Source organism: Bufo gargarizans, unplaced genomic scaffold (assembly GCF_014858855.1).
Source record: "Bufo gargarizans isolate SCDJY-AF-19 unplaced genomic scaffold, ASM1485885v1 original_scaffold_1687_pilon, whole genome shotgun sequence".
NCBI classification, from domain to species: Eukaryota; Metazoa; Chordata; class Amphibia; order Anura; family Bufonidae; genus Bufo; species Bufo gargarizans.
In genome coordinates, this window is record NW_025334467.1 from 48,678 (window position 1) to 74,834 (window position 26,157).

At 50.0% G+C, this 26,157-nt stretch overlaps 4 protein-coding genes across 4 annotated transcripts; 3 read left to right on the forward strand and 1 right to left on the reverse strand.

Annotated features, from left to right (window-relative positions):
- Positions 1 to 18,631: 18,631 nt before the first annotated feature.
- On the forward strand, positions 18,632 to 19,016 carry LOC122923531 (histone H2B type 1-M). Its single transcript, XM_044274359.1, has one exon. The coding sequence runs from the start codon at positions 18,632 to 18,634 to the stop codon at positions 19,010 to 19,012; it is 381 nt and encodes a 126-aa protein (XP_044130294.1). The 3' UTR covers positions 19,013 to 19,016.
- Positions 19,017 to 19,780: 764 nt separating this feature from the next.
- LOC122923512 lies at positions 19,781 to 25,354 on the reverse strand. Its single transcript, XM_044274339.1, has 4 exons — positions 24,851 to 25,354; positions 21,748 to 22,022; positions 21,413 to 21,598; positions 19,781 to 20,095 (listed from the first exon to the last, which is right to left on the reverse strand). Exons 1-4 carry the CDS (start codon positions 25,155 to 25,157, stop codon positions 19,781 to 19,783), a joined length of 1,083 nt encoding a protein of 360 aa, XP_044130274.1. The 5' UTR covers positions 25,158 to 25,354.
- Positions 21,595 to 22,134, forward strand: LOC122923522 (histone H2A type 1). Its single transcript, XM_044274348.1, has one exon. The coding sequence runs from the start codon at positions 21,595 to 21,597 to the stop codon at positions 21,985 to 21,987; it is 393 nt and encodes a 130-aa protein (XP_044130283.1). The 3' UTR covers positions 21,988 to 22,134.
- Positions 23,366 to 23,827, forward strand: LOC122923523 (histone H2B 1.1). The gene has a single exon (XM_044274349.1). The coding sequence runs from the start codon at positions 23,409 to 23,411 to the stop codon at positions 23,787 to 23,789; it is 381 nt and encodes a 126-aa protein (XP_044130284.1). The 5' UTR covers positions 23,366 to 23,408; the 3' UTR covers positions 23,790 to 23,827.
- Positions 25,355 to 26,157: the final 803 nt, after the last annotated feature.

Consider the following 26,157-nt stretch of genomic DNA (forward strand, 5'->3'; position numbering starts at 1 on the left):
GGTGCCGGGCCCTAAATTTATGACAATGGACTGTTACAGTGGTGGGTGACGTGAAGCCTGATTCTCTGCTATAACATGCAGACTGATTCTCTGCTGACATGTAGCCAGATTCACTGTTACGGGACCTCTCTCCTCTGCCTGGGTGCCGGGACCTAAATTTATGACAATGGACTGTACCAGTGTTGGGTGACGTAAAGCATGATTCTCTGCTATGATATGAAGACTGATTCCCTGCTGACATGAAGCCAGATTCTCTGTTACAGGACCTCTCTCCTCTGCCTGGGTGCCTGGGCCTACATATATGACAATGGACTGTTACAGTGGTGGGTGACGTGAAGCATGATTCTCTGCTATGACATGCAGACTGATTCTCTGCTGACATGAAGCCAGATTCTCTGTTACGGGACCTCTCTCCTCTGCCTGGGTGCCGGGGCCTAAATTTATGACAATGGACTGTTCTAGTGTTGGGTGACGTGAAGCATGATTCTATGCTATGACATGAAGAATGATTCTCTGGTGACATGATGCCAAATTCTCTGTTACGGGACCTCTCTCCTCTGCCTGGTTGCCGGGGCCTAAATATCTGACAATGGACTGTTCTAGTGGTGGGTGACGTGAAGCATGATTCTCTGCTATGATATGAAGACTGATTCTCTGCTGACATGAAGCCAGATTCTCTGTTACAGGACCTCTCTCCTCTGCCTGGGTGCCGGGACCTAAATTTTTGACAATGGACTGTACCAGTGTTGGGTGACGTAAAGCATAATTCTATGCTATGTTATGAAGACTGATTCTCTGCTGAAATGAAGCCAGATTCACTGTTACGGGACCTCTCTCCTCTGACTGGGTGCCGGGGCCTAAATATCTGAAAATGGACTGTTCCAGTGTTGGGTGACGTGAAGCATGATTCTTTGCTATAATATGAAGACTGATTCTCTGCTGACATGGAGCCAGATTCTCTGTTACGGGACCTCTCTCCTCTGTCTGGGTGCCGGGGCCTAAATTTATGACAATGGACTGTTCCAGTGTTGGGTGACGTGAAGCACGATTCTCTGCTACGACATGAAGGCTGATTCTCTGCTGAGATGAAGCCTGAATCTTTGTTATGGGACCTCTCTCCTCTGCCTGGGTGCCGTGGCCTAAATATCTGACAATGGAATGTTCCAGTGTTGGGTGACGTAAAGCATGATTCTATGCTATGACATGAAGACTGATTCTCTGCTGACATGAAGCCAGATTCTCTGTTACGGGACCTCTCTCCTCTGTCTGGGTGCCGGGGCCTAAATTTATGACAATGGACTGTTCCAGTGGTGGGTGACATGAAACATGATTCTCTGCTTTGATATGAAGACTGATTCTCTGCTGACATGAAGCCAGAATCTCTGTTACGGGACCTCCCTCCTCTGCCTGGGTGCCGGGGCCTAAATATCTGACAATGGACTGGTACAGTGGTGGGTGACGTGAAGCCTGATTCTCTGCTATGAGATGCAGACTGATTCTCTGCTGACCTGAAGACAAATTCTCTGTTACGGGACCTCTCTCCTCTGCCTGGGTGCCGGGACATAAATTTTTGACAATGGACTGTACCAGTGTTGGGTGACGTAAAGCATGATTCTATGCTATGACATGAAGACTGATTCTCTGCTGACATGAAGCCAGATTCTCTGTTACGGGACCTCTCTCCATTGTCTGGGTGCCGGGGCCTAAATATCTGACAATGGACTGGTACAGTGGTGGGTGACGTGAAGCCTGATTCTCTGCTATTAGATGCTGACTGATTCTCTGCTGACATGAAGCCAGATTCTCTGTTACGGGACCTCTCTCCTCTGCCTGGGTGCCGGGGCCTAAATTTATGACAATGGACTGTTCCAGTGTTGGGTGACGTGAAGCATGATTCTCTGCTATCATATGAAGACTGATTCTCTGATGACATGAAGCCAGATTCTTTGTTACAGGACCTTTCACCTCTGCCTGGGTCTAAATATATGACAATGGACTGTTACAGTGGTGGGTGACGTGAAGCATGATTCTCTGCTATGACATGCAGACTGATTCTCTGGTGACATGAAGCCAGATACTCTGTTACGGGACCTCTCTCCTCTGCCTGGGTGCCGGGGCCTAAATTTATGACAATGGACTGTTACAGAGGTGTGTGACGTGAAGCCTGATTCTATGCTATGACATGAAGACTGATTCTCTGGTGACATGAAGCCAGATTCTCTGTTACGGGACCTCTCTCCTCTGCCTGGGCCTAAATATCTGACAATGGACTGTTCCAGTGTTGGGTGACATTAAGCATGATTCTCTGCTATGATATGAAGACTGATTCTCTGCTGACATGAAGCCAGATTCTCTGTTACGGGACCTCTCTCCTCTGTCTGGATGCCGGGGCCTAAATATATGACCATGGACTGTTCCAGTGTTAGGTGACGTGAAGCATGATTCTCTGCTATGATATGAAGACTGATTCTCTGCTGACATGAAGCTAGATTCTCTGTTACGGGACCTCTCTCCTCTGCCTGGGCCTAAATATCTGACAATGGACTGTTCCAGTGTTGGGTGACGTGAAGCATGATTCTCTGCTATGATATGAAGACTGATTCTCTGCTGACATAAAGCCAGATTCTCTGTTACGGGACCTCTCTCCTCTGTCTGGATGCCGGGGCCTAAATATATGACCATGGACTGTTCCAGTGTTAGGTGACGTGAAGCATGATTCTCTGCTATGATATGAAGACTGATTCTCTGCTGACATGAAGCTAGATTCTCTGTTACGGGACCTCTCTCCTCTGCCTGGGCCTAAATTTATGACAATGGACTGTTCCAGTGGTGGGTGACATGAAGCATGATTCTCTGCTATGATATGAAGACTGATTCTCTGCTGAAATGAAGCCAGATTCTCTGTTACGGGACCTCTCTCCACTGCCTGGGTGCCGGGGCCTAAATTTATGACAACGGACTGTTACAGTGGTGGGTGACGTGAAGCATGATTCTCTGCTATGATATAAAGACTGATTCTCTGGTGACATGAAGCCAGATTCTCTGTTACGGGACCTCTCTCTTCTGCCTGGGTGCCGGGGCCTAAATATCTGACAATAGACTGTTCCCATGGTGGGTGACGTGAAGCATGATTCTCTGCTATGATATGAAGACTGATTCTCTGCTGACACGAAGCCAGATTCTCTGTTACGGGACCTCTCTCCTCTGTCTGGGTGCCGGGGCCTAAATTTATGACAATGGACTGTTCCAGTGGTGGGGGACATGAAGCATGATTCTCTGCTTTGATATGAAGACTGATTCTCTGCTGACATGAAGCCAGATTCTCTGTTACGGGACCTTTCTCCTCTGCCTGGGTGCCGGGGCCTAAATATCTGACAATGGACTGTTCCAGTGTTGGGTGACGTGAAGCATGATTCTCTGCTATGATATGAAGACTGATTCTCTGCTGACATGAAGCCAGATTCTCTCTTACGGGACCACTCTCCTCTGCCTGGGTGCCTGGGCCTAAAAATCTGACAATGGACTGTTCCAGTGTTGGGTGACGTGAAGCATGATTCTCTGCTGAAATGAATCCAGATTCTCTGTTACGGGACCTCTCTCCTCTGCCTGGGTGCGGGGGCCTAAATTTATCACAATGGACTGTTCCAGTGTTGGGTGACGTGAAGCATGATTCTCTGCTATGATATGAAGACTGATTCTCTGATGACATAAAGCCAGATTCTCTGTTACGGGACCTCTCTCCTCTTCCTGGGCCTAAATATCTGACAATGGACTGTTCCAGTGTTGGGTGACGTGAAGCATGATTCTCTGCTATGATATGAAGACTGATTCTCTGCTGACATGAAGCCACATTTTCTGTTACGGGACCTCTCTCCTCTGCCTGGGTGCCGGGCCAAAATTTATGACAATTGACTGTTCCAGTGTTGGGTGACGTGAAGCATGATTCTCTGCTATCATATGAAGACTGATTCTTTGATGACATGAAGACAGATTCTCTGTTACAGTACCTTTCTCCTCTGCCTGGGCCTAAATATATGACAATGGACTGTTACAGTGGTGGGTGACGTGAAGCATGTATGTCTGCTATGACATGCAGACTGATTCTCTGCTGACATGAAGCCAGATTCTCTGTTATGGGACCTCTGTCCTCTGCCTGGGTGCCGGGGCCTAAATATCTGACAATGGACTGTTCCAGTGTTGGGTGGCGTGAAGCATGATTCTAAGCTATGACATGCAGACTGATTCTCTGCTGACATGAAGCCAGATTCTCTGTTACGGGACCTCTTTCCTCTGCCTGGGTGCCGGGGCCTAAATATCTGACAATGGACTGTTCCAGTTTTGGGTGACGTGAAGCATGATTCTCTGCTATGATATGAAGACTGATTCTCTGCTGAAATGAAGCCTGAATCTCTGTTATTGGACCTCTCTCCTCTGCCTGGGTGACGGGACCTAAATTTTTGACAATTGACTGTACCAGTGTTGGGTGACGTAAAGCATGATTCTATGCTATGACATGAAGACTGATTCTCTGCTGACATGAAGCCAGATTCTCTGTTACGGGACCTCTCTCCTCTGCCTGGGTGACGGGACCTAAATTTTTGACAATGGACTGTACCAGTGTTGGGTGACGTAAAGCATGATTCTCTGCTATGATATGAAGACTGATTCTCTGCTGACATAAAGCCAGATTCTCTGTTACGGGACCTTTCTCCTCTGCCTGGGTGCCGGGGCCTAAATATCTGACAATGGACTGTTCCAGTGTTGGGTGACGTGAAGCATGATTCTCTGCTATGATATGAAGACTGATTCTCTGCTGACATGAAGCCAGATTCTCTCTTACGGGACCACTCTCCTCTGCCTGGATGCCTGGGCCTAAAAATCTGACAATGGACTGTTCCAGTGTTGGGTGACGTGAAACATGATTCTCTGCTGAAATGAATCCAGATTCTCTGTTACGGGACCTCTCTCCTCTGCCTGGGTGCGGGGGCCTAAATTTATCACAATGGACTGTTCCAGTGTTGGGTGACGTGAAGCATGATTCTCTGCTATGATATGAAGACTGATTCTCTGATGACATAAAGCCAGATTCTCTGTTACGGGACCTCTCTCCTCTTCCTGGGCCTAAATATCTGACAATGGACTGTTCCAGTGTTGGGTGACGTGAAGCATGATTCTCTGCTATGATATGAAGACTGATTCTCTGCTGACATGAAGCCACATTTTCTGTTACGGGACCTCTCTCCTCTGCCTGGGTGCCGGGCCAAAATTTATGACAATTGACTGTTCCAGTGTTGGGTGACGTGAAGCATGATTCTCTGCTATCATATGAAGACTGATTCTTTGATGACATGAAGACAGATTCTCTGTTACAGTACCTTTCTCCTCTGCCTGGGTCTAAATATATGACAATGGACTGTTACAGTGGTGGGTGACGTGAAGCATGTATGTCTGCTATGACATGCAGACTGATTCTCTGCTGACATGAAGCCAGATTCTCTGTTATGGGACCTCTGTCCTCTGCCTGGGTGCCGGGGCCTAAATATCTGACAATGGACTGTTCCAGTGTTGGGTGGCGTGAAGCATGATTCTAAGCTATGACATGCAGACTGATTCTCTGCTGACATGAAGCCAGATTCTCTGTTACGGGACCTCTTTCCTCTGCCTGGGTGCCGGGGCCTAAATATCTGACAATGGACTGTTCCAGTTTTGGGTGACGTGAAGCATGATTCTCTGCTATGATATGAAGACTGATTCTCTGCTGAAATGAAGCCTGAATCTCTGTTATTGGACCTCTCTTCTCTGCCTGGGTGCCTGGGCCTAAATATCTGACAATGGACTATTCCAGTATTGGGTGACGTGAAGCCTGATTCTCTGCTACGACATGAAGACTGATTCTCTGCTGACATGTATCCAGATTCTCTTTTACGGGACCTCTCTCCTCTGCCTGGGTGCCGGGGCCTAAATATCTGACAATGGACTGTTCCAGTGTTGGGTGACGTGAAGCATGATTCTCTGCTATGATATGAAGACTGATTCTCTGCTGACATGAAGCCAGATTCTCTGTTAAGGGACCATTCTCCTCTGCCTGGGTGCCGGGGCCTAAATATCTGACAATGGACTGTTCCAGTGGTGGGTGACGTGAAGCATGATTCTCTGCTATGATATGAAGACTGATTCTCTGCTGACATGAAGCCTGAATCTCTGTTATTGGACCTCTCTCCTCTGCCTAGGTGCCTGGGCCTAAATATCTGACAATGGACTGTTATAGTTTTGGGTGACGTGAAGCATGATTCTATGCTATGATATGAAGACTGATTCTCTGCTGACATGAAGCCTGAATCTCTGTTACGGGACCTCTCTCCTCTGCCTGGGTGCCTGGGCCTAAATATCTGACAATGGACTGTTCCAGTGGTGGGTGACATTAAGCATGATTTTATTACATGACACGGAGGCTCCTATTGCTATCTCTTTCTTTACTAAAATCGTATAGCAGCAAAAAACGAACAAATCAATCAAAGTGGAAACCATGGCAACTGACTCCTCCCCACTGTGCCAGTATAACAGTCCTAGTCACTGTCGACTCCTCCTCTTTCTTTGCTGCTCTCCTCACAGATAAGTACAGTGGTCTTATTGTCTGTGGGCTGAGCGTTATTAGGATTATTAGTATTATTGTATTATGGTATTAGGTATATGTTATATATTATATGTTATATATTATATGTGATATATATATTTTATGCCTGGTAGCCTTCATTTTGGTGTGTCATTCCTTCCCACCCTTTCCTTTCTGCCCTTATTGCTTTTTTCCCATAGGCACAAGTTTTTCCCTTTTTAGGCTTCATTTTCCCACCTGTAGCGCTGCTGGGTTCGTCCCCACTCCCTGTGCGGCCATTTCGCCGCTCCAAAACTCTCCCGTCACCCACCGCCACCTCTGCACCGCTCCGCTGCTTCTTCCTTCTGGGCGGCCGAGATCTCGCGAGATTTCGGCCGCCATTTTACCTCCGACGTCTTTTCGCGCGCATCCCGCTCTCTCCTCTGAATCGAGCGTGATCTCGCGGGATTTCGCGAGATTTGCGCCGATTCTCCTCAGAAGAGCTGCAGGAGCATCAGAGTATATCAGAGTATATCTGCTACCTCATAGATACCTAGAATTTAGGTTTTTTTGTCGCTCTTTGGGCTATATTCTTAGACTGCTTATAACCCACATTAGGCCCTATTAATTTTAGCCGATTAATATTAGCCCTTGGTTGATAAGCCACGTTAGGCTCTATTAATAATACCCTGTCTTTGATACAATGTCCAAAGTGAATATGGGTGGGTGTGAATCTTCCCCTGAAATTGTAGAGGTGCCCTCTAATACACAGGAACAAGCCGCCATGTCTGTAGAGGCACAAACTTCGGCTATTCAGCGTTCAGTGACTGCAGCTATCCAGGCTGCCATGGGGTCTATGTCCACGGCCATATCCACATCAATTTCTGAAGCCCTTATGGCCGGCCCCTCCTCCTCCAAAACTTCTAGGTCCCATCCATCTGAGACCTTACTACCTGCCTCCAGAACCATTAAGACTGGTGGAACTGAAGCCACCCAAGATGGCGTGCCCCGTTCACGCAAAAGAGCCTATGCCCGCCAGGCAGAAAAGGCGAGGCAGTGGAAAAGCACTAGAGCGCTACAAGATTATGTTTCGGGCTCTGAACCCGACTCAGATGAGGAGGCTCAGTATTGTTCTATTGAATTTGAGGACTTGGAGGAGGACGATCTTTTGGATTCGGACCTTCCAGGTCCATCCTCCAGATCTATCACGCCACGGTCTGCTTCCACGGAGGTTCCTATAGAATCCTCAGCCATTTTAGATCCCGAGGGTGAACCCCTATTTGATCCCGATACATTACATCACCCAAGGTCTGCAGAGTGGCTCCCGTCCTCACATGTGGCAAAGTACCTAGTAGCCCGAGTGCGCCAGCCTCTTTCTAAGGAGGCGCGCAATAAAATGAAAGCTGAGTGCCCCAGACCCATAATTCCAAATAAAGTATGTGAGACACCTATCGTTGACCCGAAAATGTGTCAGTTCCTCGCTAAATCGGGCTGGAACCCAAAGAAGGGTTTAGAGTCGGCCTTAAAGTCCTGTCAGGACAAACTGTTAGACCTATTGGGCCCACTAACAAAAATTTTCGAAATGGCTGAGTCAGCCAAATCCCAGAATTCACTGGTGGATCCGGAGGAACTCCGGGGATGGGTTCAGCGGGCTGTGTGCATAACAGGCAACGTTAATACGTCACTATCCATAGAGAGAAGAAAGGCGATTCTTTTCAAAATAGAACCCAAACTCTCCAATTTAGCCCTCACAGAGGCTGGTAAAGAGGCCCAGGGATTACTGTTTGGGGACTCCTTTATAAAGGACCTGTCCCGGTTCGTAGGAGCCTTCACTGCCCTTGACAAGGCTCAGACCTCGATGAAACGAGTATTCCAGGGCAGGGTCTCTCACAGGGCCGGCAGCTCCAGGGGCCGCCTGTCCGGCCGTTCTTCCTTCCAGACCCGTGGTTCGGGTCGAGGCTCCTTCCCCTATCGTCACTACACTCAAGAGTTCCGACAGCCACCCGCCTTCTTCCCCACCCGAGGATCAACTTGGCGTTCCCGCGGAGCCAGGGGTTCATCTAACCGACGACCTTTCGGTAAGTCAACTTCCAACATCTTCTTTGACCCCTTGGGTAGGGGGCAGACTCCGTATTTTTTCCCATGTCTGGTCAACCATCACGGCCGACCCATGGGTTCTTTCTACTGTACGGGGATTCCACATAGAACTGATTTGTTCGCAGATCCAAATTCCCCCCCCACATCCTGTAGTCCTCCCGTCCTTAACGCGCAGGCTGTTACATCAGGAACTGACGGCGCTATGTCAGAAGGGTGCCATAGAGCGAGCTCCCGTATCCACGGAGGGAATCCTAAGCAGTATGTTCCTGGTGGCCAAAAAAGGAGGTCAAATGCGCCCCGTAATCAACCTTCGGGCCCTAAACGCTTTCGTGCGGTATCGGCACTTCAAGATGGAGGGCATTCACCTTCTCAGGGATTTGCTACTCCATGGCGACTGGATGGTCAAACTAGACCTGAAAGATGCCTACCTGACAGTGCCGGTAGCCGAGTCGTCCAGGGATCTTCTTCGTTTTCTCTGGGGCTCGGAGATATGGAGATTCACATGTCTACCTTTCGGACTTTCTTCGGCCCCCTGTGCTTCACCAAACTCCTACGGCCGGTCATCTCCTGTCTCCGCAGTCAAGGGATATCTGACAATGGACTGTTACAGTGGTGGGTGACGTGAAGCATGATTCTCTGCTATGACATGTAGACTGATTCTCTGCTGACATGAAGCTAGATTCTCTGTTACGGGACCTCTCTCCTCTGCCTGGGCCTAAATATCTGACAATGGACTGTTCCAGTGTTGGGTGACGTGAAGCATGATTCTCTGCTATGATATGAAGACTGATTCTCTGCTGACATGAAGCCACATTTTCTGTTACGGGACCTCTCTCCTCTGCCTGGTTGCCGGGGCCTAAATTTATGACAATGGACTGTTCCAGTGGTGGGTGACATGAAGCATGATTCTCTGCTATGATATGAAGACTGATTCTCTGCTGAAATGAAGCCAGATTCTCTGTTACGGGACCTCTCTCCACTGCCTGGGTGCCGGGGCCTAAATTTATGACAACGGACTGTTACAGTGGTGGGTGACGTGAAGCATGATTCTCTGCTATGATATAAAGACTGAATCTCTGGTGACATGAAGCCAGATTCTCTGTTACGGGACCTCTCTCTTCTGCCTGGGTGCCGGGGCCTAAATATCTGACAATAGACTGTTCCCATGGTAAGTGACGTGAAGCATGATTCTCTGCTATGATATGAAGACTGATTCTCTGCTGACACGAAGCCAGATTCTCTGTTACGGGACCTCTCTCCTCTGTCTGGGTGCCGGGGCCTAAATTTATGACAATGGACTGTTCCAGTGGTGGGTGACATGAAGCATGATTCTCTGCTTTGATATGAAGACTGATTCTCTGCTGACATGAAGCCAGATTCTCTGTTACGGGACCTCTCTCCTCTGCCTGGGTGACGGGACCTAAATTTTTGACAATGGACTGTACCAGTGTTGGGTGACGTAAAGCATGATTCTCTGCTATGACATGAAGACTGATTCTCTGCTGACATGAAGCCAGATTCTCTGTTACGGGACCTTTCTCATCTGCCTGGGTGCCGGGGCCTAAATATCTGACAATGGACTGTTCCAGTGTTGGGTGACGTGAAGCATGATTCTCTGCTATGATATGAAGCATGATTCTCTGCTATGATATAATGGCGACTGGATGGTCAAACTAGACCTGAAAGATGCCTACCTGACAGTGCCGGTAGCCGAGTCGTCCAGGGATCTTCTTCGTTTTCTCTGGGGCTCGGAGATATGGAGATTCACATGTCTACCTTTCGGACTTTCTTCGGCCCCCTGTGCTTCACCAAACTCCTACGGCCAGTCATCTCCTGTCTCCGCAGTCAAGGGATATCTGACAATGGACTGTTACAGTGGTGGGTGACGTGAAGCATGATTCTCTGCTATGACATGTAGACTGATTCTCTGCTGACATGAAGCTAGATTCTCTGTTACGGGACCTCTCTCCTCTGCCTGGGCCTAAATATCTGACAATGGACTGTTCCAGTGTTGGGTGACGTGAAGCATGATTCTCTGCTATGATATGAAGACTGATTCTCTGCTGACATGAAGCCACATTTTCTGTTACGGGACCTCTCTCCTCTGCCTGGTTGCCGGGGCCTAAATTTATGACAATGGACTGTTCCAGTGGTGGGTGACATGAAGCATGATTCTCTGCTATGATATGAAGACTGATTCTCTGCTGAAATGAAGCCAGATTCTCTGTTACGGGACCTCTCTCCACTGCCTGGGTGCCGGGGCCTAAATTTATGACAACGGACTGTTACAGTGGTGGGTGACGTGAAGCATGATTCTCTGCTATGATATAAAGACTGAATCTCTGGTGACATGAAGCCAGATTCTCTGTTACGGGACCTCTCTCTTCTGCCTGGGTGCCGGGGCCTAAATATCTGACAATAGACTGTTCCCATGGTGGGTGACGTGAAGCATGATTCTCTGCTATGATATGAAGACTGATTCTCTGCTGACACGAAGCCAGATTCTCTGTTACGGGACCTCTCTCCTCTGTCTGGGTGCCGGGGCCTAAATTTATGACAATGGACTGTTCCAGTGGTGGGTGACATGAAGCATGATTCTCTGCTTTGATATGAAGACTGATTCTCTGCTGACATGAAGCCAGATTCTCTGTTACGGGACCTCTCTCCTCTGCCTGGGTGACGGGACCTAAATTTTTGACAATGGACTGTACCAGTGTTGGGTGACGTAAAGCATGATTCTCTGCTATGACATGAAGACTGATTCTCTGCTGACATGAAGCCAGATTCTCTGTTACGGGACCTCTCTCCTCTGCCTGGGTGATGGGACCTAAATTTTTGACAATGGACTGTACCAGTGTTGGGTGACGTAAAGCATGATTCTCTGCTATTATATGAAGACTGATTCTCTGCTGACATAAAGCCAGATTCTCTGTTACAGAACCTTTCTCATCTGCCTGGGTGCCGGGGCCTAAATATCTGACAATGGACTGTTCCAGTGTTGGGTGACGTGAAGCATGATTCTCTGCTATGATATGAAGCATGATTCTCTGCTATGATATAAAGACTGATTCTCTGGTGACATGAAGCCAGATTCTCTGTTACGGGACCTCTCTCTTCTGCCTGGGTGCCGGGGCCTAAATATCTGACAATAGACTGTTCCCATGGTGGGTGACGTGAAGCATGATTCTCTGCTATGATATGAAGACTGATTCTCTGCTGACACGAAGCCAGATTCTCTGTTACGGGACCTCTCTCCTCTGTCTGGGTGCCGGGGCCTAAATTTATGACAATGGACTGTTCCAGTGGTGGGTGACATGAAGCATGATTCTCTGCTTTGATATGAAGACTGATTCTCTGCTGACAAGAAGCCAGATTCTCTGTTACGGGACCTCTCTCCTCTGCCTGGGTGACGGGACCTAAATTTTTGACAATGGACTGTACCAGTGTTGGGTGACGTAAAGCATGATTCTATGGTATGACATGAAGACTGATTCTCTGCTGACATAAAGCCAGATTCTCTGTTACGGGACCTCTCACCTCTGCCTGGGTGCCGGGGCCTAAATATCTGACAATGGACTGTTCCAGTGTTGGGTGACGTGAAGCATGATTCTCTGCTATGATATGAAGACTGATTCTCTGCTGACATGAAGCCAGATTCTCTGTTACGGGACCACTCTCCTCTGCCTGGGTGCCTGGGCCTAAAAATCTGACAATGGACTGTTCCAGTGTTGGGTGACGTGAAGCATGATTCTCTGCTGAAATGAATCCAGATTCTCTGTTACGGGACCTCTCTCCTCTGCCTGGGTGCGGGGGCCTAAATTTATGACAATGGACTGTTCCAGTGTTGGGTGACGTGAAGCATGATTCTCTGCTATGATATGAAGACTGATTCTCGGCTGACATAAAGCCGGATTCTCTGTTACGGGACCTCTCTCCTCTTCCTGGGCCTAAATATCTGACAATGGACTGTTCCAGTGTTGGGTGACGTGAAGCATGATTCTCTGCTATGATATGAAGACTGATTCTCTGCTGACATGAAGCCACATTTTCTGTTACTGGACCTCTCTCCTCTGCCTGGGTGCCGGGCCAAAATGTATGACAATGGACTGTTCCAGTGTTGGGTGACGTGAAGCATGATTCTCTGCTATCATATGAAGACTGATTCTTTGATGACATGAAGACAGATTCTCTGTTACAGTACCTTTCTCCTCTGCCTGGGTCTAAATATATGACAATGGACTGTTACAGTGGTGGGTGACGTGAAGCATGAATGTCTGCTATGACATGCAGACTGATTCTCTGCTGACATGAAGCCAGATTCTCTGTTATGGGACCTCTGTCCTCTGCCTGGGTGCCGGGGCCTAAATATCTGACAATGGACTGTTCCAGTGTTGGGTGACGTGAAGCATGATTCTATGCTATGACATGCAGACTGATTCTCTGCTGACATGAAGCCAGATTCTCTGTTACGGGACCTCTTTCCTCTGCCTGGGTGCCGGGGCCTAAATATCTGACAATGGACTGTTCCAGTGTTGGGTGACGTGAAGCATGATTCTCTGCTATGATATGAAGACTGATTCTCTGCTGACATGAAGCCTGAATCTCTGTTATTGGACCTCTCTCCTCTGCCTAGGTGCCTGGGCCTTAATATCTTACAATGGACTGTTATAGTTTTGGGTGACGTGAAGCTTGATTCTATGCTATGATATGAAGACTGATTCTCTGCTGACATGAAGCCAGATTCTCTGTTAGGGGACCTCTCTCCTCTGCCTGGGCCTAAATATCTGACAATGGACTGTTCCAGTGGTGGGTGACATGAAGCATGATTCTCTGCTATGATATGAAGACTGATTCTCTGCTGACATGAAGCCAGATTCTCTGTTAAGGGACCATTCTCCTCTGCCTGGTTGCCGGGGCCTAAATATCTGACAATGGACTGTTCCAGTGTTGGGTGACGTGAAGCATGATTCTCTGCTATTATATGAAGACTGATTCTCTGCTGACATGAAGCCTGAATCTCTGTTATTGGACCTCTCTCCTCTGCCTAGGTGCCTGGGCCTAAATATCTTACAATGGACTGTTATAGTCTTGGGTGACGTGAAGCTTGATTCTATGCTATGATATGAAGACTGATTCTCTGCTGACATGAAGCCAGATTCTCTGTTACGGGACCTCTCTCCTCTGCCTGGGCCTAAATATCTGACAATGGACTGTTCCAGTGGTGGGTGACATTAAGCATGATTCTCTGCTATGATATGAAGACTGATTCTCTGCTGACATGAAGCCAGATTCTGTGTTACGGGACCTCTCTCCTCTGCCTGGGTGCCTGGGCCTAAATATCTGACAATGGACTGTTCCAGTGTTGGGTGACGTGAAGCATGATTCTCTGCTATGATATGAAGACTGATTCTCTGCTGACATGTATCCAGATTCTCTTTTACGGGACCTCTCTCCTCTGCCTGGGTGCCGGGGCCTAAATATCTGACAATGGACTGTTACAGTGGTGGGTGACGTGAAGAATGATTCTCTGCTATGATATGAAGACTGATTCTCTGCTGACATAAAGCCAGATTCTCTGTTACGGGACCTTTCTCCTCTGCCTGGGTGCCAGGGACTAAATATCTGACAATGGACTGTTCCAGTGTTGGGTGACGTGAAGCATGATTCTCTGCTGAAATGAATCCAGATTCTCTGTTACGGGACCTCTCTCCTCTGCCTGGGTGCCGGGGCCTAAATTTATGACAATGGACTGTTCCAGTGTTGGGTGACGTGAAGCATTATTCTCTGCTATGATATGAAGACTCATTCTCTGCTGACATAAAGCCAGATTCTCTGTTACGGGACCTCTCTCTTCTGCCTGGGTGCCGGGGCCTAAATTTATGACCATGGACTGTTACAGTGGTGGGTGACGTGAAGCATGATTCTCTGCTATGACATGTAGACTGATTCTCTGCTGAAATGAAGCTAGATTCTCTGTTACGGGACCTCTCTCCTCTGCCTGGGCCTAAATATCTGACAATGGACTGTTCCAGTGTTGGGTGACGTGAAGCATGATTCTCTGCTATGATATGAAGACCGATTCTCTGCTGACATGAAGCCACATTTTCTGTTACGGGACCTCTCTCCTCTGCCTGGTTGCTGGGGCCTAAATTTATGACAATGGACTGTTCTAGTGGTGGGTGACATGAAGCATGATTCTCTGCTATGATATGAAGACTGATTCTCTGCTGACATGAAGCCAGATTCTCTGTTACGGGACCTCTCTCCACTGCCTGGGTGCCGGGGCCTAAATATCTGACAATGGACTGTTCCAGTGGTGGGTGACGTGAAGCATGATTCTCTGCTATGATATGAAGACTGATTCTCTGCTGACATGAAGCCAGATTCTCTGTTACGGGACCTCTCTCCTCTGCCTGGGTGCCGTGGCCTAAATTTATGACAATTGACTGTTACAGTGGTAGGTGACGTGAAGCATGATTCTCTGCTATGACATAAAGACTGATTCTCTGGTGACATGAAGCCAGATTCTCTGTTAAGGGACCTCTCTCCTCTGCCTGGGCCTAAATATCTGACAATGGACTGTTCCAGTGTTGGGTGACGTGAAGCATGATTCTCTGCTATGATATGAAGACTGATTCTCTGCTGACATGAAGCCAGATTCTCTGTTACGGGACCTCTCTCCTCCGCCTGGGTGCCGGGGCCTAAATTTATGACAATGGACTGTTACAGTGGTGGGTGATGTGAAGCATGATTCTCTGCTATGACATGCACACTGATTCACTGCAGACATGAAGACAGATTCTCTGTTACGGGACCTCTCTCATCAGCCTGGGTGCCTGGGCCTAAATATCTGACAATGGACTGTTCCAGTGTTAGGTGACGTGAAGCATGATTCTCTGCTATGATATGAAGACTGATTCTCTGCTGATATAAAGCCAGATTCTCTGTTACGGGACCTCTCTCTTCTGCCTGGGTGGCGGGGCCTAAATTTATGACAATGGACTGTTACAGTGGTGGGTGACGTGAAGCATGATTCTCTACTCTGACATGTAGACTGATTCTCTGCTGACATGAAGCCAGATTCTCAATTACGGGACCTCTCTCCTCTGCCTGGGCCTTCATATCTGACAATGGACTGTTCCAGTGTTGGCTGACGTGAAGCCTGATTCTCTGCTGACATGAAGCCACATTTTCTGTTACGGGACCTCTCTCCTCTGCCTGGGTGCCGGGGCCTAAATTTATGACAATGGACTGTTACAGTGGTGGGTGACGTGAAGCATGATTCTCTGCTATGATATGAAGACTGATTCTCTGATGACATGAAGCCAGATTCTCTGTTACAGTACCTTTCTCCTCTGCCTGGGTCTAAATATATGACAATGGACTGTTACAGTGGTGGGTGACGTGAAGCATGATTTTCTGCTATGACATGCAGACTGATTCTCTGCTGACATGAAGCCAGATTCTCTGTTATGGGACCTCTCTCCTCTGCCTGGGCCTAAATATCTGACAATGGACTGTTCCAGTGTTGGGTGACGTGAAGCATGATTCTATGCTATGACATGAAGACTGATTCTCTGGTGACATGAAGCCAGATTCTCTGTTACGGGACCTCTCTCCTCTGCCTGGGCCTAAATATCTGACAATGGACTGTTCCAGTGTTGGGTGACGTGAAGCATGATTCTATGCTATGACATGAAGACTGATTCTCCTGTGACATGAAGCCAGATTCCCTGTTACGGGACCTCTCTCCTCTGCCTGGGTGCCGGGACCTAAATTTTTGACAATGGACTGTACCAGTGTTGGGTGACGTAAAGCATGATTCTATGCTATGACATGAAGATTGATTCTCTGCTAACATGAAGCCAGATTCTCTGTTACGGGACCTCTCTCCTCTGCCTGGGTGCCGGGGCCTAAATATCTGACAATGGACTGTTCCAGTGGTGGGTGACGTGAAGCATGATTCTCTGCTATGACATGTAGACTGATTCTCTGCTGACATGAAGCCAGATTCTCTGTTACAGGACCTCTCTCCTCTGCCTGGGTGCCTGGGCCTAAATATCTGACAATGGACTGTTCCAGTGGTGGGTGACATTAAGCATGATTCTCTGCTATGATATGAAGACTGATTCTCTGCTGACATGAAGCCAGATTCTCTGTTACGGGACCTCTCTCCTCTGCCTGGGTGCCTGGGCCTAAAAATCTGACAATGGACTGTTCCAGTGTTGGGTGACGTGAAGCATGATTCTCTGCTGAAATGAATCCAGATTCTCTGTTACGGGACTTCTCTCTTCTGCCTGGGTCTAAATATCTGACAATGGACTGTTCCAGTGTTGGGTGACGTGAAGCATGATTCTCTGCTATGATATGAAGACTGATTCTCTGCTGACATGTATCCAGATTCTCTTTTACGGGACCTCTCTCCTCTGCCTGGGTGCCGGGGCCTAAATATCTGACAATGGACTGTTACAGTGGTCGGTGATGTGAAGCCTGATTCTCTGCTATGATAAGAAGACTGATTCTCTGCTGACATGTATCCAGATTCTCTTTTACGGGACCTCTCTCCTCTGCCTGGGTGCCGGGGCCTAAATATCTGACAATGGACTGTTCCAGTGTTGGGTGATGTGAAGCATGATTCTCTGCTATGATATGAAGACTGATTCTCTGCTGACATGAAGCCAGATTCTCTGTTACGGGACCTCTCTCCTCTGCCTGGGTGCCTGGGCCTAAAAATCTGACAATGGACTGTTCCAGTGTTGGGTGACGTGAAGCATGATTCTCTGCTGAAATGAATCCAGATTCTCTGTTACGGGACTTCTCTCTTCTGCCTGGGTGCCGGGGCCTAAATTTATGACAATGGACTGTTACAGTGGTGGGTGACGTGAAGCATGATTCTCTGCTATGACATGTAGACTGTTTCTCTGCTGACATGAAGCTAGATTCTCTGTTATGGGACCTCTCTCCTCTGCCTGGGCCTAAATATCTGACAATGGACTGTTCCAGTGTTGGGTGACATTAAGCATGATTCTCTGCTATGATATGAAGACTGATTCTCTGCTGATATGAAGCCAGATTCTCTGTTACGGGACCTCTCTCCTCTGTCTGGATGCCGGGGCCTAAATATATGACAATGGACTGTTACAGTGGTGGGTGACGTGAAGCATGATTCTCTGCTATGATATGAAGACTGATTCTCTGCTGACATGAAGCCAGATTCTCTGTTACAGGACCTCTCTCCTCTGCCTGGGTGCCTGGGCCTAAATATATGACAATGGACTGTTACAGTGGTGGGTGACGTGAAGCATGATTCTATGCTATGGGATCTCTCTCCAATTGATATTGGTTAATTATTTTATTTTTTTATTCATTTCCCTATGCACATTTGTTTGCAGGGGATTTACCTACATGTTGCTGCCTTTTGCAGCCCTCTAGCCCTTTCCTGGGCTGTTTTACAGCCTTTTTAGTGTTGGAAAGTTTGGGTCCCCATTGACTTCAATAGGGTTCGGGACGAAGTTCGGATCCTGAACATTTCCGGGAAGTTTGGCCGAACTTCTCGAAGGGTGGTTATGATAGCTGCATCTTTAGGTTTCCACTTACGAACGCGCACGGTCCCGGACGGTGACGCGTGCACGTGAGGTGAACCCAGGCTGGTGATCCACGAGGACGCTGCTTTCGTGCGACGTCACACTCAGGATGGATGCTCTCTAGGACCAGAATACCTCCAACGCGTTTCGAAATTACTGAATTTCTTCATCAGGGAACCAGAAATCAGCGCCAATGAGCGGATCATCTGGAAATGACACTGGGGGCACGCCCCCTCTTCTCCACCAATAGGAAGCCGTCTCTCTCCAGCCCACCTTACCTGCGGCCGCAATAAAAGGAGCTGCGCGGGGCTTCTCTTCATTACTGATCTCCGGCAGCAGTGACAACCGAGCTCCCATCATGCCCGAGCCAACCAAGTCCGCCCCAGCGCCCAAAAAGGGCTCCAAGAAAGCCGACACCAAGGCTCAGAAGAAGGACGGCAAGAAGCGGAGAAAGAGCAGGAAGGAGAGCTATGCCATCTACGTTTACAAGGTGCTGAAGCAGGTCCACCCCGACACCGGCATCTCCTCCAAGGCCATGGGCATCATGAACTCCTTCGTCAACGACATCTTTGAGCGCATCGCAGGGGAAGCCTCCCGCCTGGCTCACTACAACAAGCGCTCCACCATCACCTCCCGGGAGATCCAGACCGCCGTGCGCCTGCTGCTGCCCGGAGAGCTGGCCAAGCACGCCGTCTCCGAGGGCACCAAGGCCGTCACCAAGTACACCAGCGCCAAGTGAGCGCCCCCCACTCTCCGGACCCAAAGGCTCTTCTCAGAGCCCCCACCCTGTCTCCAGCGGAGCTGCTCCCGTGTCTCCCCGTTCTCACAGTGGCTGCGGTTTCCCTCACTGTCAGCTAGATGAGATGCGGTAACGCTAGTGGAATTTACAATACAAGCTATCCTGCTCCATGCCCATTTACTACACCCATCATCCTCCTCCATGCCCATTCACTACTCCGATCATCCTTCTCAGTGTGGCGCTCCCTGGGGACAGGCTGTGCGGCCGCTCAGGACAGGAGGACGAGGCTCCGCTCTTACGGGCACATAACGGCTGAGGGGTCCAGAGCTCTGCTCCTATTGGCTGGGAGAGCTCAGGATCTCGTCGCTCATTTGAATTTCCCGCCTATAGTTGAGCTGCTGATCTACAGGAGGAGCCGGTCATGTGACCCGTACCAGCGCCACTCATTGGCGTCTTTGTCTCTGCAGCTCCGGGACGGATTAACCTCTTAGTCTCCGAGCACAGCTCGTCTTGTAGCTGCGGGGACAGGAGCGGTGGAGAACACTCGGGACTCGGGATTTAGATTACTGGGGCTTTCTGTATTGTAGAGCTCCGGCTGTACTGAGCACAGGGCGTCGCTGATCTCGGACAATTGTCCGGCTCTCCGATCCCTGATGTGCGGGCGGTGTTAACCCCTCAGTCGCTGAGCGCAGAAGGAATTGTAGCTTCTCCCCGGGAAGATGTGGGCGGCTCTGAGAAGAGCCTTTGTGTTGTGAGGACGAGGCAGCATTAACCCCCAAAGCCGTAGAGAGTGCGGCCCTGGCGCTTGAGTGCGTAGACCACGTCCATGGCGGTGACGGTCTTCCTCTTGGCGTGCTCGGTGTAGGTGATGGCGTCCCGGATGACGTTCTCCAGGAAGACTTTCAGCACCCCGCGGGTCTCCTCATAGATGAGGCCGGAGATGCGCTTGACGCCTCCCCTGCGAGCTAGACGGCGGATGGCAGGCTTGGTGATGCCCTGGATGTTATCACGGAGCACCTTCCTGTGCCGCTTGGCGCCGCCTTTCCCGAGCCCTTTCCCTCCTTTACCGCGACCAGACATCTTCTAGGAGTGAGCATAAAGCAGTGACTGCTCAGCCCAGAGCCCTCCTTTATATGGAGCATGGGCGGACCTGGAGGAGAACTACACGGAGAGGCCGCCTTTCTGGGGGCGGGGCTGTGCCTGAACACCAGGCCCCGCCCTCCCGCTCTGATTGGCTGAACTCAGAAGTGCTGGTGGTTTTCATTTTCCAGCCTCCATATTACATTATATTAAAGCCTCTATAATATATTATCAACCTCCACATTATATTACAGCCTCCATACTACCAGCCTCCGCATTACAGCCTCCATATTACCAGCCTCCACATAATATTACCAGCCTCCACATTACATCACAGCCTCTATTTTACATTACAGTCTCCATTTTGTATTATCAATCTCAACATTATATTACAGCCTTCATATTTTCAGCCTCTACATTACATTATAGCCTCCATATTATATTACAGCCTCCATGTTACATTACTGGCCTCCACATTATATTACCGTCATATACATTACATCACAGCATAAACATTATGTTACAGCCTCCATATTACATCACAGCCTCCACATTACAGCCTCCATACTACATCACAGCCTCAACATTATATTACAGCCTTCATATTACCAGCCTCTGCATCACATTACAGACTCCAAATTATAATACAGCCTCCATATTACATTACCGGCCTGCACATTATATTACAGCCTCCACATTATATTACTAGCCTCAACATTACCAGCCTCTGCATTACATTACAGACTTCAAATTATATTAGCCTCCATATTACATTACCGCCTCCACATTGACAGCCTCCATATTACCAGCCTGCAAATTACATTATATCCTCCGCATTATATTAAAGCCTCTATATTATATTATCAACCTCCACATTATATTACAGCCTTCATATTATATTACCAGTGCTCCCCTTATCCTCCCCAGTGCCCAATCACCACTCCCCTCATTAATAGAAGATCACTACTTCCCTAATTTTCCTCACTGGCTGACCACTACTCCCCTCATCATCCTCAATAGCATATAACTACTTCCCTCATACTTGGTGCCCGATCACTGCTCCCCTTATACGCTGCAGCTGAGCTCTGCTCCCGCTATGAATGGCTGCTCATCAGGGAGCTGTGCGGCTGCTCAGTGCAGGGCGGGAGGACGAGGCTCCGCTCCTACGGGCACATAACGGCTGAGGGAGGGGGGCCTGAGCTCTGCTCCTATTGGCCGGGAGAGCTCAGGATCTCGTCGCTCATTTGAATTTCCCGCCTATAGTTCCCAAATGCAAATGAGCTGCTGATCTACAGGAGGAGCCGGTCATGTGACCTGTACCCGTGTCATAAGCCACGCCCAGCGCCGCTCATTGGCTTCTCCACGAGTCTTGTCTCCGGTGGAGGCTTCTAATCCACCCAATGAGCGGCGCTGGGGGCGGAGCAGCAGCTTATAAAGGCGGCGGTTCCTCCGGATCACACACATCAGAGTCTTCGTTGCTGGTTTGTGCTCTGCAGAGAACGATGTCTGGACGCGGCAAACAAGGAGGCAAAGTGCGGGCTAAGGCCAAGACCCGCTCATCCCGGGCAGGGCTCCAGTTCCCGGTCGGCCGTGTGCACAGGCTCCTCCGCAAGGGCAACTACGCCGAGAGAGTGGGCGCCGGCGCTCCTGTCTACTTGGCCGCTGTGCTCGAGTATCTCACCGCCGAGATCCTGGAGCTGGCCGGCAATGCCGCCCGCGACAACAAGAAGACCCGCATCATCCCCCGTCACCTGCAGCTGGCCGTGCGCAACGACGAGGAGCTCAACAAGCTGCTGGGCGGAGTCACCATCGCCCAGGGCGGCGTCCTGCCCAACATCCAGGCCGTGCTGCTGCCCAAGAAGACCGAGAGCAGCAAGCCGGCCAAGAGCAAGTGAGCCCGGCTCTGCCCCGCCCCAAACCAAAGGCTCTTCTAAGAGCCCCCCACATGGTCTGTACGACTGAGCTGGCGATGCCGCTGATCTCCGCTGTGGAGGCGTCACACAGGGGCACTTACCGCTTCTGACAAGCGGCGAGTACATTGCTGCTGTAGAGGGTTCGTCCCCCTGTGTGTAATGGACTGCTCCTCCACGGCCGCTGAATTCTAACCGGACTGTAATTGAGCGGGAATTTCAAAAGCCAGAGATCAGCCAATCACTGTAAAGCACTTGTTCTATAGCTCCGCCCCTTCTCCAGTCTCTGCGCTGGTGTCCAGGGATAGAGCGCACGGCGGGGCTCACATCCATCCATTAGCAGATCACTACTTCCCTCATTCTCCTCACTGGCTGACCACTACTCCCCTAATCATCCTCAATACCATATAACTACTTCACTCATTTTCCTAATTGACCAACTGATCTCTGGCCGATCATTACTCCCCCCATCCTCAGTGTTCAATCACTACTCCCCCCCAATCCTCAGTGTTCAATCACTACTCCCCCCCCATCCTCAGTGTTCTATCACTACTCCCCCCATTCTTCTCTTTGGCCGATCACTACTCCCCTCATCCTCCCGAGTATACGATCACTGCTCCCCTCATCCGCTTGATCAGTGGTCTATAATGAGGGAATAATCCGCCTCGGACATGAGGCTTCCATGTATTCACACAATGCGGCAGCTCCGTCCTAGAGAAGGTGGGGGCTCTGAGAAGAGCAGGAGCGGGGGGAGGGGCTCACATCCATCCATCCTGGTGGGCGGGGCTTGGCCACGCCCGCTGAATTCCTAACGGACGGTAATTGAGCAGGAATTTCAAAAGCCACGGTATTAGTTCTATAGCCCCGCCCCCATAGCCTACTCCGTATTAACCCGTCAGTGGCCGCCTTCTCAAGCTCCCCACCGGAGAAGGGGAGAACAGTCCCGTATTCACTGGGCGGAGAAGAGCGGCTCCATCGCTGCGCTGGTGTCCAGGGATAGAGCGCACGATCCCCCTGCACGCACAGTACACTCAGCGGCGGCATCACTACCAGCAGAGGGCGGGGCGCAGTGAGGGGAGGGGCGGGTATCAGCCGAGCAGAGAGGCCCTGATAGACTGAATAGAAATGTTAGCTCCGCCTCTCCGCCCCTCCCGGCTCAGCTGAATGGATGGAAGTTCTGCCCCTCATTAGCAGAATGCATAGCTATGAGACCCACCCTCCTGCTGCTCCGCCCCCGGCTCAGCTGGATGGATGTGAGGCTGCCAATTGGGAGAAGTGGAGACACCACGTGACCCTCTCCTCCAGTAGATCAGCGCGCAGTCCGCAGCAGCTCATTTGCATGGCCCGTGTATAAATACCGCTGCGGTGGGAGGAGGAGAACAGACGAGATTGTGTCTTCAGTCAGAATGCCCGAGCCCGCCAAGTCCGCCCCAGCGCCCAAGAAGGGCTCCAAGAAAGCCGTCACCAAGGTCCAGAAGAAGGACGGCAAGAAGCGGAGGAAGAGCAGGAAGGAGAGCTATGCCATCTACGTCTACAAGGTGCTGAAGCAGGTGCACCCCGACACCGGCATCTCCTCCAAGGCCATGGGCATCATGAACTCCTTCGTCAACGACATCTTTGAGCGCATCGCAGGGGAAGCCTCCCGCCTGGCTCACTACAACAAGCGCTCCACCATCACCTCCCGGGAGATCCAGACCGCCGTGCGCCTGCTGCTGCCCGGAGAGCTGGCCAAGCACGCCGTCTCCGAGGGCACCAAGGCCGTCACCAAGTACACCAGCGCCAAGTGAGCGCCCCCCGCTCTCCGGACCCAAAGGCTCTTCTCAGAGCCCCCACCCTGTCTCCAGCGGAGCTGCTCCCGCGTCTCCCCGTTCTCACAGTGGCTGCGGTTTCCTCACTGTCGGCTAGATGAGATGCGGTACCGCTAGTGGAAGTTACACTACAAGCTATCCTGCTCCGTGCCCATTCACTACACCCATCATCCTCCTCCATGCCCATTCACTGCTCCCATCATCCTGCTCCATGCCCATTCACTGCTACCATCCTCCTCCTCCATGCCCATTCACTGCTCCCATCATCCTGCTCCATGCCCATTCACTACTCCCATCATCTTGCTCCATGCCCATTCACTACTCCGATCATCCTCCTCCATGCCCATTCACTACTCCCATCATCCTCCTCCATGCCCATTCACTACTCCCATCATCCTCCTCCATGCCCATTCACTACTCCCATCATCCTGCTCCATGCCCATTCACTACTCCCATCATCCTCCTCCGTGCCCATTCACTACTCCGATCATCCTTCTCAGTGTGGCGCTCCCTGGGGACAGGCTGTGCGGCCGCTCAGGACAGGAGGACGAGGCTCCGCTCCTACGGGCACATAACGGCTGAGGGGTCCAGAGCTCTGCTCCTATTGGCTGGGAGAGCTCAGGATCTCGTCGCTCATTTGAATTTCCCGCCTATAGTTGAGCCGCTGATCTACAGGAGGAGCCGGTCATGTGACCCGTACCAGCGCCGCTCATTGGAGTCTTTGTCTCTGCAGCTCCGGGACGGATTAACCCCTCAGTCTCCGAGCACAGCTCGTCTTGTAGTTGCGGGGACAGGAGCGGTGGAGAACACCCGGGGCTCGGGATTTAGATTACTGGGGCTTTCTGTATTGTAGACCTCCGGCTGTACTGAGCACAGGGCGCCGCTGATCTCGGACAATTGTCCGGCTCTCAGTCCCCTGATGTGCGGGCGGTGTTAACCCCTCAGTGGCTGAGCGCAGACGGAATTGTAGCTTCTCCCCGGGAAGATGTGGGCGGCTCTGAGAAGAGCCTTTGTGTTGTGAGGACGGAGGCAGCATTAACCCCCAAAGCCGTAGAGAGTGCGGCCCTGGCGCTTGAGCGCGTAGACCACGTCCATGGCGGTGACGGTCTTCCTCTTGGCGTGCTCGGTGTAGGTGACGGCGTCCCGGATGACGTTCTCCAGGAAGACTTTCAGCACCCCGCGGGTCTCCTCATAGATGAGGCCGGAGATGCGCTTGACGCCTCCCCTGCGAGCTAGACGGCGGATGGCAGGCTTGGTGATGCCCTGGATGTTATCACGGAGCACCTTCCTGTGCCGCTTGGCGCCGCCTTTCCCGAGCCCTTTCCCTCCTTTACCGCGACCAGACATCTTCTAGGTGTGAGCAGAAAGCAGTGACTGCTCAGCCCAGAGCCCTCCTTTATATGGAGCATGGGCGGACCTGGAGGAGAACTGCACGGAGAGGTCGCATTTCTGGGGGCGGGGCTGTTCCTGAACTCCAGGCCCCGCCCTCCCGCTCTGATTGGCTGAGCTCAGAAGTGCTAGTGGCTTTCATTTTCCAGCCTGTAAATTACATTATATTAAAGCGTCTATATCAGGGCTGGCCAACCTGTGGCTCTCCAGCTGTTGTAAAACTACAACTCCCACCATGCTTTGCTGTAGGCTGATACCTGTAGGCAGTCTGGGCATGCTGGGAGTTGTAGTTTTGCAACAGCTGGAGAACCTCAGGTTGGCCATCCCTGGTCTATATTATATTATCAACCTCAACATTATAGCCTCCATATTATATTACAGCCTCCATACTACCAGCCTCTGCATTACATTATAGCCTCCACATTACATCTAGTTATCTATTACAGCCTCCATATTACCAGCCTGTAAATTACATCATATCCTCCGCATTATATTACAGCCTCTATATTATATTATCAACCTCAACATTATATTACAGCCTCCATACTACCAGCCTCCATATTACCAGCCTGTAAATTACATTATATCCTCCGCATTATTTACAGCCTCCACATTATATTACAGCCTTCCTAGTACCAGCCACTACATTACATTACAGACTCCAAATTATATTACAGCCTCCATATAACATTACCGGACTGCACATTATATGCACATTATATTAAAGCCTATATATTAAATTATCAACCTTAACATTATATTACAGCCTCCATATTACCAGCCTCCATATTATATTAACAGTCTCCACATTACATTACAGCCTCAATATTATCTTACCGGCCTCTACATTGCAGCCTCCATATTATATTACAGACCTCCACATTATATGACAGCATCCATATTACAGCCTCCACATTATATAACAGCCTCCATATTACCAGCCTCCACATTATATAAC